Consider the following 14783-nt stretch of genomic DNA (forward strand, 5'->3'; position numbering starts at 1 on the left):
ATCAATTTTGAATCTTAAGTATTATTTGCTAGTTTTGCCAATGTGTCACACCAGTGAAAACAAGCCCTGCTAAGCAAGTGAAATAAGTAGTTCTTAAACCAGATAAATAGGCTACTATTCATGATAATCTTTCTCTAGAAAGTTTGGGTGTTGGCTATCAGACAGAATCTCATATACTTGACATATATGTTACTTAAACATGCACACGCAAGCCACACATGCTTGCCCTCTCATACGCATGTAAACGCTCCTTGTGATCATATAATAACTATCTAGAGAGGGTAATATGTACAAAGTGTACAGTCAAGGAAGAGCCAAGGTCAATAACTGTTCCTGCTAACTAGGATATTTATGTTTGTTTGCAACACAGTCTGTATTGTGCTTTTCAATTATACATGGTTTATAACTGCATGCAGCTTCCTAGCCAGCATGCTGTCTCCACAACAGGAAAAATAAGGCATGTGAAGCAGTGTTACACATTTTGTTTCTCAAGTATACAAATAATTTTTAAAAATCCTTCTTAGTGGATCAACAGAAGTGGAACTATTCTTTTATATAACTCTCTCTTGAAAGCAGGAAACAATTTTCAGGCCTTAAACTTAAGAGTCTGGGTGTTTGACATAAAGGCTGCAGCAATTCCATTATCAAAAGGATAGTAATCACAAGGATGCAAACAAAAAGGACATTACTCATCAGAAAACTTTATGCTCTCCACAAAGTTAAAACTATTAGTTTTAATTCCACAAGATACTGTACTGATGGGTGAATCATCCATCTGAGCCCTCCTTTATCCTACAATTCAATAGCCATAACCCAAAACTACAGCCTGCTAAGAGCCATTATATTATCAAAAGTTGCAACCAGAACACCTCTGAACTCTGTCCTGAGCATTTTTTTAAAGTTATGACAGGAAATAATCTTCCCCATACTCTAAATCCAAACGCAGAGTAAGAGGAGTGCGTATACAGAGCATACAATGAATTGCAACTAGATCTTCTTTCTACACATAAGATACACAACTTAATCAGCACGATAATTTATATTCCAGGAAGCAACGGCAAGTTTCATGATGGGACGTGTTCCGTTCCTCCTTAACAGGGCGACTCTTTATTTATTTGCAAAGAGAAAGAAGAAAAATCTCGACATAGGTACACACCAGGAGAGGTAGAAACGGGAGCTATTGTTTTGCACTTACGTATATCCTTCCGAGTTGATGTCCCCGACATAGCTTTTCTGGACGTAATACATTTTATGAGTATGGCTGCTTCCCCCGCCGCCGCCGCCGCCTCCCATCATCATATGGGAGTTCATGTCGTAGCGCATATCCGGGCCGGACTCCGCTCGGACCATCCTGCCCAAGGTGTTGAGCCTGGGATGGGATCCATTTATGCTCATCTTGAAAAGATTGTGTTTAACTCAAGCCTCGGAGAAGAAAGAGAAGAGCCAGATCACAAGGAAAGCATCAACTCGGCACCGACGGAACTGAAGAGAGCTGTCCTGGAGAAGGGCTGTATTCTAGTTGCTTTTTTTCCCCTTTCTCTCTTTCTTCCTTTCTCCCCACTTCTGGCAAAAGCAAACGAGCGAGCAGCGCGAAACCCCAAATTAGTTCCCTTTTAAGGAATACAGGAGGAGAGGCAGCTGGTCTGAAAGGCGGGTTTGTGGGGAGAGGGGCGGTCAGGGTGGGAGAGAAAGGAAGCCGGGACAGGTATACAAAAAGCGGGAGGGGGTGGGAAGCTAAAGGCAAAGGAGAAGTAAGTTAAAAATAGCTGTTCGGGGGAGAAAGAGAAGAGAAGGCAGGTCCCAGTGGCGTTCAAGCAGCAGCGTCCAGGTGAGAAGAAAACCAAGCGGCGGCGTTACTGGTGGTGGTGGCGGCGAAGGAGGAGGAGGAGATCAGCCAGTCTCCTCCCTACAGGCACAGGAAGGACGAAAGCCGCAAAGTTTGGGAATCTTTTTGAACTAACAAGCCTGGGCGTGGAACCACCGCCCTCCAGTTCATTCCGGTCCTCTTCCCTCTGCCCCCTCTCCCCTCCCCTCCCGTCGAGCCAGACACATAAAACTAAAGGCTGCCGCAGAGAAAGAGAGACTCCTGGGCCGCCGCCTCTGCGCCTTTACCTGGCTTGCCCAACCCAAAGGCTTAGGTGGAAAGCCAACGCCCCGCGCGCAGCTACGTCCTCGCTTTTGTTTGCGACTTCCCCCTGGTGGCCTTCTGCCCTTGACGACACAACAAGGGTGTCTGGCTTGGGAGGGCCGAGTGAGGAGCGGTGGGCTCCCACGGGAGAAAGCCTACTTAAAAGTGGGGGCTCTTCCCGCTGAGGGTTGAAGTTGCCGGTGGGAGGGTGGGGAATAATGGCTCTGCCGAGCGTCTGGCAATACAACTTGGGCTTCCGGGCGGAGTGTGTCGCCCTTTGGCGCGCATTTTTATCCCGAGGCGAAAGTTTCACCAAAAGCTGAGAACGGGTAGGGGCGAGCAGAAGATGGTGGAGAAAATTCCTGTCCGCTTCACAAGGAAGGGAGCGGGATTATGAACCACCGGCTGGTTAGATCCCCCGCAGTGGAAACGGGGGGCTCTCATCTACACAGCTTCTTTTCCTCCTCTGCTGCAGCCTCAGCAGCTTTCCCGCGAACACGTGTCCGCTGTGTTCCTGCCCGCATCTCGAGGTCAATAAAAGGAAATTTTATCTTGCTACTTACTCTCCGACCATGCCTCGATCACAAAGATCCCATTTGAGGCACAGGAATGTGGATTCCTTATCTAGGAAGTAGCTGCTATCAATATTTTCTTGAGGGACGCTTAGGCGTTTATTTTTAAATTGTAATATCGTCCCTATTTCCTAGGAATACGCTGGACGGGAAAGTGAGATAAATGAAGGAATAAAATACTGTGTTCAAGAGTCTGTGCTTCACAATAAAAGGAAAATGGCCTCAGGGTCATTCGCTTGCAATTTACAACAGTGCTTGTGCTTAACTAAACAAAGACACTTCTGGTTTCCCCATTGACTTTGCTTTGAAGGCTTATTTGTTACTCAGTTCTTTCTTCTCTTATAAACAATATGCACAACTATAAATGTTTGTTTGTTGAAGCCTGTCAGTTCATACGAAGCAGTAAAACATTGCCATGTGAAACTAGTTGGGATTTTTGATTTTAACTTAGCTAATTATTTTTCCATATAAGAATTACTGCTGTTGCATTAACCCTCCTGAAGTGCTTTAAAAACCAGGAAAGTGTTCTATTGGAAGAGTGACTTCTCATGTTTTTTCCATAATCTAAATTGTTCTTGAAATTTGCAAATAACATTAGAGGATTGGAAGGAAATATGGACTTAGAGCAATAAGAGGTCTTAGTGATTGTCTAATTAGAGGCAGAATTCAATACATGGAAATTTTGCAATATTAAAATTTTATACAAGCTGATTATATTTCAAAGTAGCTCAGAACAAATCTTATTTTGTAAATTAAATTTATTTGTAACTGATATTTTTATACCACTCTACTCCAAGTAATATAGAAAAATTCTAAAGACCATTTTTTGCTTTGCTAGACAGCAAATGTTTATAAACTACCAGTAATTTGATAAATTAACGAAAATGTAAATCTTTTAATTAGATCAGTAACTGCCCGCTATGAACAGTCTCTGGTCTTACATGCAATTGTCTAGTTACATTATTTTTTGACAGGCTTTTTTCTATGTAGAACAAACAAAGAAAATCCAACTGAAACAAGTTAGCTGAGACAAGGTAAGAAATGCTAGTGATGTAATGCAAATGTTGATGTTATAAGTTACATTAGTGATGTATGTGATCTATTTACCCATAGTTTTTCAAAGCACTATAGTAGAAACTTGCAGTATTTTGAAATGAGCAATTCTTTGTGACTGACTTTTTCATTGATATCTGTGTATCTTCATACACAATTCTGAGAATCATCACATTAACTCCTGTATTCACTGGGAGAGGGATAATAGATACATGTAGTCCTCACCTTACAGCACAATTGAGCCCAAAATTTATGTTCAGTGAGAAATTTGTTGAGTTTTGCCCCATTTTATGACTTTTCTCGCCATATTTGTTAAGTGAATCACAGCAGTTCTTAAATTGGTGACACGGTTGTTAAATGAATCTGGTTTCCCCATTGACTTTGCTTGTCAGAAGGTCGCAATAGAGGATCACATTACTCTGAGGCGCTGCAGCCACCATAAATGTGAGTTAGTTGTCAAGCATCCAAATGTAAATCACATAACCATGGGGATGCTGTAACAATGGTCATAAGTCACTTTTTTCAGTGTCGTAACTTCAAACAGTCTTTAAATGAACTATTGTAAGTTGAGGGCTCCCTGTAATGTAGGATATATTGGATAATACTTATCCCTTAGAAATGAAAAGGGGGTGCACAAGTAAATCTTCTGCACAAACTTTTGCAGACATTTGGACGCAAGTTATAGACTGTATGAAATTCTACCCTTTTTCTTGTTTCTGTTGGCGCTATAACCTTCCCTATGACAAGACTGTTTTAAATGTTTTTATTAAAGCTCCACAAGTTTTAAGTATATTAGTCCTCACGATTGCAAGTGGGATTAGGAACTCTCTTGCTACTTGACACAGTCATAAAGTGAATCATCACATGGCTTTATTGGCTTATGATGTCCGTTCTGATTGCAGTTGTGAAGCAAATCATCTGTGATTATTATGTGTGGCATCACATGATCAGGAATTTGCGTTCCCACCAGCTTCCCTATTGACTTTGCTTGATGAAAGCTGGTAGAGAAGGTTGCAAATAGTGATCGTCTGACTGCAGAACATACGTGGTTATCATAGATGCATCCTGGTTGCCAAGTGCCTGAATCACAATCATGTGACTACACAGGGATGCTGTGTTGGTCACAACTTCAGGAATCACAGCTTCTCTTTTTCCAGCTATCATAACTTTGAACAGTTGCTGAATGAGTGGTCAGTAAACGAGGACTAAGAGCTGTGGTGGTGCAGTGGTTTGAATGCAGTATTGCAGGCTAACTTGCTACTCACTGTCAGGAGTTTGATTCTGACTGTGTCAAGTTTGACTTAGCCTTCCATGCTTATGAGGTCAGTAAAATGAAGACCCAAATTGTTGGGAGCAATATGCTGGCTCTAGAAAACCGCTTAGAGGGCTGTAAAGCAGTATAGAAGTCTAAATGCTATTGCTATTCTAAAGAAGTTCTAATCTAAGGGAAGGTTCCATCATGTGTTTAACTCTCCTGTTGCAGAAAATAGGATTTAAATTGATATGATTGTTTTTATTTTTAAATGTTAGAAGATGAACAAGAGGGTTTAAATATATTTTATTCATAAAAGTTCACAGTATAAAAACAGCTCATTTTTAGCATGATGAATCTTGAAATTGCAATTATATTTAACAAAATAACAATACTAATTACAAGCAGCACTTTTTTACAATTCATAGCTCTTTACAAGCTACAAACTCAAATGATAAAATTATAAAATATAGTCTTATGATATACACAGCTATCCAAAAAACTTCTAAACAGTTATGCAACTATACATTTAGAGGTGACGTGAGTTGTTTCAATTATGAGGCATCATGGAATTCAGAGGTGTATAGAGAAAGAGCTATACTACTGTGCCTAAAACCGCTGGACTTTATCGCAAAGCATAGGCAAACGAGTTGATCTGAAAAAAAATCTCTTAAGGATCTAAAACTAGTTAGGATTTTAACGTTTGAATTGGGTACCAAACAATGGAAGCTGTTTTATTTATAGCCAAACCACTGTTTAATTCTAACAGATATAACTACACATTTTTTGTTTGTTTCTTAGAGTTATATTCTTCTTCAGGAGATCAGGGTGGTACACATAGTCTCTCCCCATTTTTCTCCACAACAGTCCTGTGAGGTAGGCTCAGCTGAGGTAACATAGGCAACCTATGAACTTGAACTAGCCCGTATGCTACACACTGGCTTACAGAAGCATGATTTGAACAGAGGTTCTCTAGAACTCTCTGGAGATGCTGCTTGCTGTACCTGGGGAACAAACCTTATTACTAAGTCACAGATATCCCAAACAAATTAGGTGTCTTATGTCCACTGCACTTTTAGTCTAGTCAGTATGTTGGCTGTTGGTTCCTCAGGAACCATATCTTATCTAAGATTGACCACAAATCATCCACCATTGTCAGTTTCCCACCAACAACAATTCCATTTTGCAGGGATTAAGTCTCAACATGCTTCAACGAAACATCCAAAAATGTTTCTCACAGAGGGTGTGGCAAATCATGCTCAAAGCCTGCCAGACCTGATTGACAGCTCAGCTGAAAAACTTGAAATGCTTAGCAATTTTGCTTCAGGTGGAATACAGCAACGCAACAGGCACTTTTCCCCAAAGGGATATGTTACTTATCTCACAACAGAGCCTTTCAGCAGTGAGACAAGAAACATAATTAATTGCAGTTAAATTCTTTGCTTTTCTTGGTGTTTTCTTGAAGTCTTCTCTGTTATTGATGATAGATTTAGGAACAATTCCTACATGCAAACAATGTATTAAACCACCCAAAAAGCAAAGCCTACTGTGCCTTCATGAAGAGAAGTTGTGAAGAAGGCTGCACAAAACCATCCATGGATATGCTGAAAGCTATACTCCAAAACTGACCAGGGCTTTTAAGAAATTAAACAGGCACCTTTAAAACTTAGGTTGCCAATGTTGCCCTTAAAACTCAGTACTGTAAAGATTTATTTATTTATTTATTTCAATTTTTTTTATACCGCCCTTCTCCCGAAGGACTCAGGGCGGTGTACAGCCTAGTAAAAATACAATGTATAAACATTAAAAAGAAGTTAAAAAGAAATATTATAACGTGGCCAAAAATGCAGAACATGGCTCAATTATTAGTATAAACTATAAATTTACTGGTAGTATCTGACATATAATGGTGACTCACTATATACTGCTAAGCATCTGATCTCTAGAGCATGCTGGGGCATTGAACAAGAGTTAAAAAATTATGGGTTGGGTCCAGTCATTTCTCACAAATCTATAAAACCTCAAATATACGTGTAACAGTTTTAATGTCATTACTGTTTTAGACTATAGCAGTAGCACTATTATCAGTAGCTAAATTAAAACTTTTGGTATTTTCATTGCAACCAGGTAAACAATGGGTGTAGTGATTAAACTATAGGATGCTTTAAGTAAGAAATTCCTTTTCCTCATGGGAACTGATCATGCTGTATTTATATGACTAAGCTGAAGTCTAAGTGCTTCTCCTTGCTTACATGATTTTTACCTGGCTGCTTTCTGAGGAATTGCTCTCTTCAATTTCTCTTTTTAGCAATTTGCAAGCACCTGATTGCGGTGTTGAAGAAAACAGAAAGAACCAGTATATGGATTCATGCCATACAGTAAAGTTAAATACGCAATTGCATTTAAATAGGCCCCGAGAAAACTTTTCAAAATAGAACAAAGCCACCTGAAATCTTGAGAGGCTACCAGCAATTTTATTTGCAGAACACTCGTTACTTTTTGAGGGACAATAGCTCATTTTCAGTGTATTGGTTCTTCATATCTTCCAGGTCTAGTCCATGAGCTTACCACATCTCCACTCATTAGTTTCAGACATTCTCCTCAGATGTGTCACTCACACTGCTGCAGAGCTGAGGAACAGGACAAGGACTCGGTGCAAAAATGTCCATTTCTCCTGAAGTGTGTGTGTAACAGATTTTAAAACCTCATTCTTGAACTTGCTAAATAGCAGTAGCAAGGTGTTTCCCCTCCTTTTAACAAAAAACTACCAAATTACTGATGGTGGCAGAAGAAGCTATCACTCATTATATCTCTCAACTACATAATAGCATTTATTTTTGGGCTTTCCCAACTTGCATCTAATGAGGAAACAAGAATGTCCTGGTAAACCTTTTTGTTTTTCTGTTTCCATGACATTGCCTTCATTTACTCCCCAAATAATTATTATGTATATCAGTATTGTTTTCCTTTTTCCGCCAACAGCAATTCATGACATTTTCAAGGTGTTTCATGTGATTCACCGACCATTCCATTGGTGGTGTGATCAAATAGTCTGTCTAGCGCAGGGGTGTCAAACTCGTGGCGTCATGTCATTACGTGACGTGACGTATCATGACTTTTTTCCACTTCGCTAAAACGTGGCCAGTGCATGATGCATCCAGCCCGCGGGCCTCGAGTTTGCCACCCCTGGTCTAGGGACTACTTCACACTGGTGGATAGGCCTCCTTCCCTCTTTTCCCCTTTCCTGACTAATTAATTGATTAATGCATAGAAACTGCAATTAACATCCATAAAAAGTTGTCAAGAAGTGGAGGAAAGCAACATCCAAGCCAGCATTAATAGAATAGAATAGAATTTTTTATTGGCCAAGTGTGATTGGACACACAAGGAATTTGTCTTGGTGCATATGCTCTCAGTGTACATAAAAGAAAAGATACCTTCATCAAGGTACAACATTTACAACACAATTGATGATCAATATATCAATATAAATCATAAGGATTGCCAGCAACAAGTTATAATCATACAGTCATAAGTGGAAAGAGATTGGTGACATTGGAAGCCATCTGCAAATAAGTCAGATATTGCTGTTTTGAGAGGGAGAATATAGTTTGGCTTTTAGACCAGTGGTGGGTTGCTACCTATTTGCCCCGATTCAGGAGAACCTGTAGTGACAGCGTGAGGCTCTGCCCACCCGCCTGGACGTCTCTGTGCATGCGCAAAAGCTTCATGTGAGCACGCGCGCACCTACAAGCGAACCGGTAGCAGCCAAAATTGAAACCCACTACTGTTTTAGACTCATTTAACCATATTACCCATGTGCTGTTTCTTATTGAAGGTGAGAAAATAAATTCTAAGGCAGCTTGGAAAAAAGCCTATATAAATTATTAGACAACAACTATTTGGACCCAAAGACATTTCTTTTTGACTAGTTAATTATTTCCCATGACTAGAGGATTAGCAAGAAAGCAAAGATTGCAGAGTTTATAATATTATAAAGTGAGGAGCAAAGAGCAAAGTGAACCAGAATTGATGTTTAGAAAAGAATGATATAAACTAGAGGTATTGCATAGAGAGAACACTTCACAACTTAGAACTTATAAAATATGTAAAAAAATAGGAGAAAGGTAAAATAGAAAGACAAGGTGGTAATCAATGTTGAACCATCTCTCCCATAAGCCTATAAGTCATTAACATGTTGGCAGGAGCTGGGGGAAGGTAGCTGTTAATAAGCAATACGTACTTTGTAAAAAACAATCTATTTCATGTCTTTTTGAAAGACTATTTATTTATTTATTTATTTTGTCACAACAATATATGTAGGTATCATACAAAAAGATTATATAGTATATAAACACATATATGAGTGAATATAGGAGGTATAAGCATATATATATATATAGGAAGAAGAAAAGAAAAACAATAGGACAGGAACGGTAGGCACGTTTGTGCGCTTATGCACGCCGCTTATGGTCCTCTTAGGAATGGGGTGAGGTCAATAGTAGAAAGTTTTTGGTTAAAGCTTTTAGGATTATGGGAAGAGACCACAGAGTCAGGTAAAGTATTCCAAGCACTGATGATTCTGTTACAGAAGTCATATTTTCTGCAATCTAGATTAAAACGGTTGACATTAAGTTTAAATCTATTAGTTGCTCTAGTATTATTGCAATTAAAGCTGAAGTAGTCTTTGACAGGAAGGACATTACAATAGATGATTCTGTGAGTTAAACTTAGGTCTTGTCGAAGGCGACGGAGTTCCAAGTTTTCTAAGCCTAGGATTTCAAGTCTGGTGGGATAAGGTATTTTGTTGTTTTCAGAGGAATGGAGAACTCTTCTTGTAAAATATTTCTGGACACGTTCAATTGTATTGATGTCAGAGATGTGGTGAGGGTTCCAAACAGACGAGCTGTATTCTAGAATTGGTCTAGCAAATGTTTTATATGCTCTGGTTAGTAGTGTGGTGTTTTTGGAAAAGAAGCTACGCAAGATTAGGTTTACAACTCTTAAAGCTTTTTTTGCTATGTAGTTGCAGTGGGCTTTGGCACTTAGATCATTTGACATGAAAACTCCAAGGTCTTTAACGGGATGGGGGTCATCTAGTATCTGTGAGGTAATGTCCATCAAGCATGTACTTAGTGATTGGGTTCTTTCTTCCTATATGTAAGACTGAGCATTTGCTGGTTGAAATTTCAAGCTGCCAATTTTTAGACCAAGCGGTTAGATGATCAAGGTCGTTTTGAATGATAGAAGTATTGTCTGTGGTGTTAAATAGTTTGACATCGTCAGCAAAGAGAACACAATTACTTGAGATATGGTCACAAAGATCATTAATGTATAGTATAAAGAGTGTTGGTCCAAGGACGCTGCCTTGAGGAATGCCACTCTTGACAGAAACAGGATTTGATAAAGCATTGCCAATTTTGACCACTTGTTGTCTGTTAGACAGAAAAGCAGATATCCATTTGTGAAGGGGTCCTGAGATGCCATAGGATATTAGTTTTAGGAGAAGTTTATCGTGTACTACTGAGTCAAAAGCTTTACAGAAGTCTATGTAGATTGCATCTATTGATTTGCCTTGATCAAGATTTGTAGTCCATATGTTTTTACAGTGGAGAAGTTGTAAGTTACATGATAATTTTTTCCTGAAACCAAATTGTTTATTGGAGAGTAGGTTGTTAGTTTCTAAGTATGAGGTAATGGATTGGTTGATGATTGATTCCATGACTTTGCAGGTGACGCAGCAAAGAGAGATCGGTCTGTAATTTTCGACTAAGCTGGGGTCTCCTTTTTTGAAGATAGGGATGACCGTAGCTAGTGACCAAAGTTTGGGAAGGGAACTGGTAGTGAAAGCTTTATCAAAGATAATACTTAGGGGTTCTGCTATATTAATGGAAAGTTTTTTTAAGAAGTATGCACATAGTCCATCGGGTCCAATAGATAGCGATGGTTTTAAGTTATGAAGAGCTTTTCCAACGTTATCTTCTGTGAAATCTATATGAGTTAAGTCATCATAATCATTGCTGGTACATTTGTGGAATGTCGGATATGTGTTATCAGAGTTAACAAAACTGAGCCAAAGAAAATGTTGAAGAGGTTTGCTTTAACTGTTTCGTCATTGCATTCTTTGTTGTTAGAACTACCACCAAGATCAGGAAAAGCAAACTACCCATATCAATAAAAAAGCTTCAATCTAAAAAAAAATCCCTCTGGAAAAGAAACAAAAAGGGCTATGTAGCAAATTTTAAAAACCGCTACAGAAATATATGCAACCAAATAAAAATCGAATGCACAAATTACCACAACAAGCAAGAAGAGAACTTTCTGCGCACAAATTCCAGTCGTGCCTTCTATAATTTTGTTAACAATAAGCTTAAAGACTCTAGATCCATCCCACCACTAAAAGATTCTAACGGCAAAGAATACAATAACGAAACAACTAAAGCAAACCTCTTTAACAAATTCTTTGGCTCAGTTTTTGTCAACAGTGATGACACATATCCGACATTCCCAAATCGTACAAGAAATGAGTATGACGACTTAACAAATATAGATTTTACTGAAGATAATGTTGGAAAAGCTCTTCGCAACTTGAAACCATCTCTATCCATTGGACCTGATGGACTTTGTGCCTACTTCTTAAAAAAACTTTCTAGTAATTTAGCAGAACCCCTAAGTATAATCTTTAATAAAACTTTCACAACCAGTTCCCTTCCCAATCTCTGGTCACTAGCCACAGTCATTCCAATTTTCAAAAAAGGCGACCCCAGCTTAGTTGAAAATTATAGACCAATCTCCCTATGCTGCGTCGCCTGCAAAATAATGGAATCCATCATCAACCAATCCATTACCTTGCACTTAGAATTACACAACTTACTCTCAAATAAACAATTTGGCTTCCGAAAAAAATTATCATGTAATTTACAACTTTTCCACTGTAAAAACCTATGCACTACAAATCTTGATCTAGGTAAAACAATAGATGCAATCTACATAGACTTCTGTAAAGCTTTTGACTCAGTAGTACATTATAAACTTCTCCTAAAATTAAAATCCTATGGTATTTCAGGACCCTTACACAACTGGATATCTGCTTTTCTGTCGAACAGACAAGTGGTTAAGGTTGGTAGTGCTATATCAAATCCTGTTCCTGTCAAGAGTGGTGTTCCTCAAGGTAGCGTTCTTGGACCAACTCTCTTTATAGTATTCATAAATGATCTTTGTGATCACATCTCAAGTGACTGTGTTCTCTTTGCTGATGATGTCAAACTTTTTAACACCACTGACAATACATCTACAATTCAAAAAGACCTTGATCATCTAACCGCTTGGTCTAAAATTTGGCAACTACGAATCTCAACCAGCAAATGCTCAGTCCTACATATTGGAAGAAAGAACCCAATCACTAAGTACATGCTTGATGGACATTACCTCACAGATGACCCCCACCCAGTCAAAGACCTTGGAGTTTTTATATCTAACGATCTAAGTGCCAAAGCCCACTGCAACTATATAGCAAAAAAGGCTCTAAAAGTTGTTAACTTAATTCTATGTAGTTTCTTTTCCAAAAAACACCACGCTACTGACCAGAGCATATAAAACTTTTGCTAGGCCAATTTTGACCACTTGTTGTCTGTTAGACAGAAAAGCAGATATCCATTTGTGGAGGGGTCCTGAGATGCCAGAGGTTATTAGTTTTAGGAGAAGTTTATCATGTACTACTGAGCCAAAAGCTTTGCAGAAGTCTATGTAGATTGCATCTATTGATTTGCCTTGATCAAGATTTGTAGTCCATATGTTTTTACAGTGGAGAAGTTGTAAGTTACATGATAATTTTTTCCTGAAACCAAATTGTTTATTGGAGAGTAGGTTGTTAGTTTCTAAGTGTGAGGTAATGGATTGGTTGATGATTGATTCCATGACTTTGCAGGTGACGCAGCAAAGAGAGATCGGTCTGTAATTTTCGACTAAGCTGGGGTCTCCTTTTTTGAAGATAGGGATGACTGTGGCTAGTGACCAAAGTTTGGGAAGGGAACTGGTAGTGAAAGCTTTATCAAAGATAATACTTAGGGGTTCTGCTATATTAATGGAAAGTTTTTTTAAGAAGTATGCACATAGTCCATCGGGTCCAATAGATAGCGATGGTTTTAAGTTATGAAGAGCTTTTCCAACGTTATCTTCTGTGAAATCTATATGAGTTAAGTCATCATAATCATTGCTGGTACATTTGTGGAATGTCGGATATGTGTTATCAGAGTTAACAAAACTGAGCCAAAGAAAATGTTGAAGAGGTTTGCTTTAACTGTTTCGTCATTGCATTCTTTGTTGTTAGAACTACCACCAAGATCAGGAAAAGCAAACTACCCATATCAATAAAAAAGCTTCAATCTAAAAAAAAATCCCTCTGGAAAAGAAACAAAAAGGGCTATGTAGCAAATTTTAAAAACCACTACAGAAATATATGCAACCAAATAAAAATCGAATGCACAAATTACCACAACAAGCAAGAAGAGAACTTTCTGCGCACAAATTCCAGTCGTGCCTTCTATCATTTTGTTAACAATAAGCTTAAAGACTCTAGATCCATCCCACCACTAAAAGATTCTAACGGCAAAGAATACAATAACGAAACAACTAAAGCAAACCTCTTTAACAAATCCTTTGGCTCAGTTTTTGTCAACAGTGATGACACATATCCAACATTCCCAAATCGTACAAGAAATGAGTATGACGACTTAACAAATATAGATTTTACTGAAGATAATGTTGGAAAAGCTCTTCGCAACTTGAAACCATCTCTATCCATTGGACCTGATGGACTTTGTGCCTACTTCTTAAAAAAACTTTCTAGTAATTTAGCAGAACCCCTAAGTATAATCTTTAATAAAACTTTCACAACCAGTTCCCTTCCCAATCTCTGGTCACTAGCCACAGTCATTCCAATTTTCAAAAAAGGCGACCCCAGCTTAGTTGAAAATTATAGACCAATCTCCCTATGCTGCGTCGCCTGCAAAGTAATGGAATCCATCATCAACCAATCCATTACCTTGCACTTAGAATTACACAACTTACTCTCAAATAAACAATTTGGCTTCAGAAAAAAATTATCATGCAATTTACAACTTCTCCACTGTAAAAACCTATGGACTACAAATCTTGATCTAGGTAAAACAATAGATGCAATATACATAGACTTCTGTAAAGCTTTTGACTCAGTAGTACATGATAAACTTCTCCTAAATTAAAATCCTATGGCATTTCAGGACCCTTACACAACTGGATATCTGCTTTTCTGTTGAAAAGACAAGTGGTTAAGGTTGGTAGTGCTATATCAAATCCTGTTCCTGTCAAGAGTGGTGTTCCTTAAGGTAGCATTCTTGGACCAACTCTCTTTATAGTATTCATAAATGATCTTTGTGATCACATCTCAAGTGACTGTGTTCTCTTTGCTGATGATGTCAAACTTTTTAACACCACTGACAATACATCTACAATTCAAAAAGAACTTGATCATCTAACCACTTGGTCTAAAATTTGGCAACTATGAATCTCAACCAGCAAATTCTCAGTCCTACATATTGGAAGAAAGAATCCAATCACTAAGTACATGCTTGATGGACATTACCTCACAGATGACCCCCACCCAGTCAAAGACCTTGGAGTTTTTATATCTAACGATCTAAGTGCCAAAGCCCATTGCAACTATATAGCAAAAAAGGCTCTAAAAGTTGTTAACTTAATTCTATGTAGCTTCTTTTCCAAAAACACCACGCTACTGACC

At 38.5% G+C, this 14783-nt stretch overlaps 1 protein-coding gene across 3 annotated transcripts in view; it reads right to left on the reverse strand.

Annotated features, from left to right (window-relative positions):
* DSP (desmoplakin) overlaps window positions 1-1895 on the reverse strand; it is a 48596-nt gene extending 46701 nt beyond the window's left edge. For all 3 annotated transcript variants that reach the window (XM_058178995.1, XM_058178994.1, XM_058178993.1), the window contains exon 1: window positions 1196-1895. In XM_058178995.1, coding sequence (XP_058034978.1) covers window positions 1196-1395 — 200 coding nt within the window. In that variant the 5' untranslated portion in view covers window positions 1396-1895. The remainder of the gene's footprint in view (window positions 1-1195) is intronic.
* Between the last annotated feature and the right edge of the window lie 12888 nt (window positions 1896-14783).

This window comes from Ahaetulla prasina, chromosome 3, assembly GCF_028640845.1.
Source record: "Ahaetulla prasina isolate Xishuangbanna chromosome 3, ASM2864084v1, whole genome shotgun sequence".
NCBI lineage: Eukaryota > Metazoa > Chordata > Lepidosauria > Squamata > Colubridae > Ahaetulla > Ahaetulla prasina.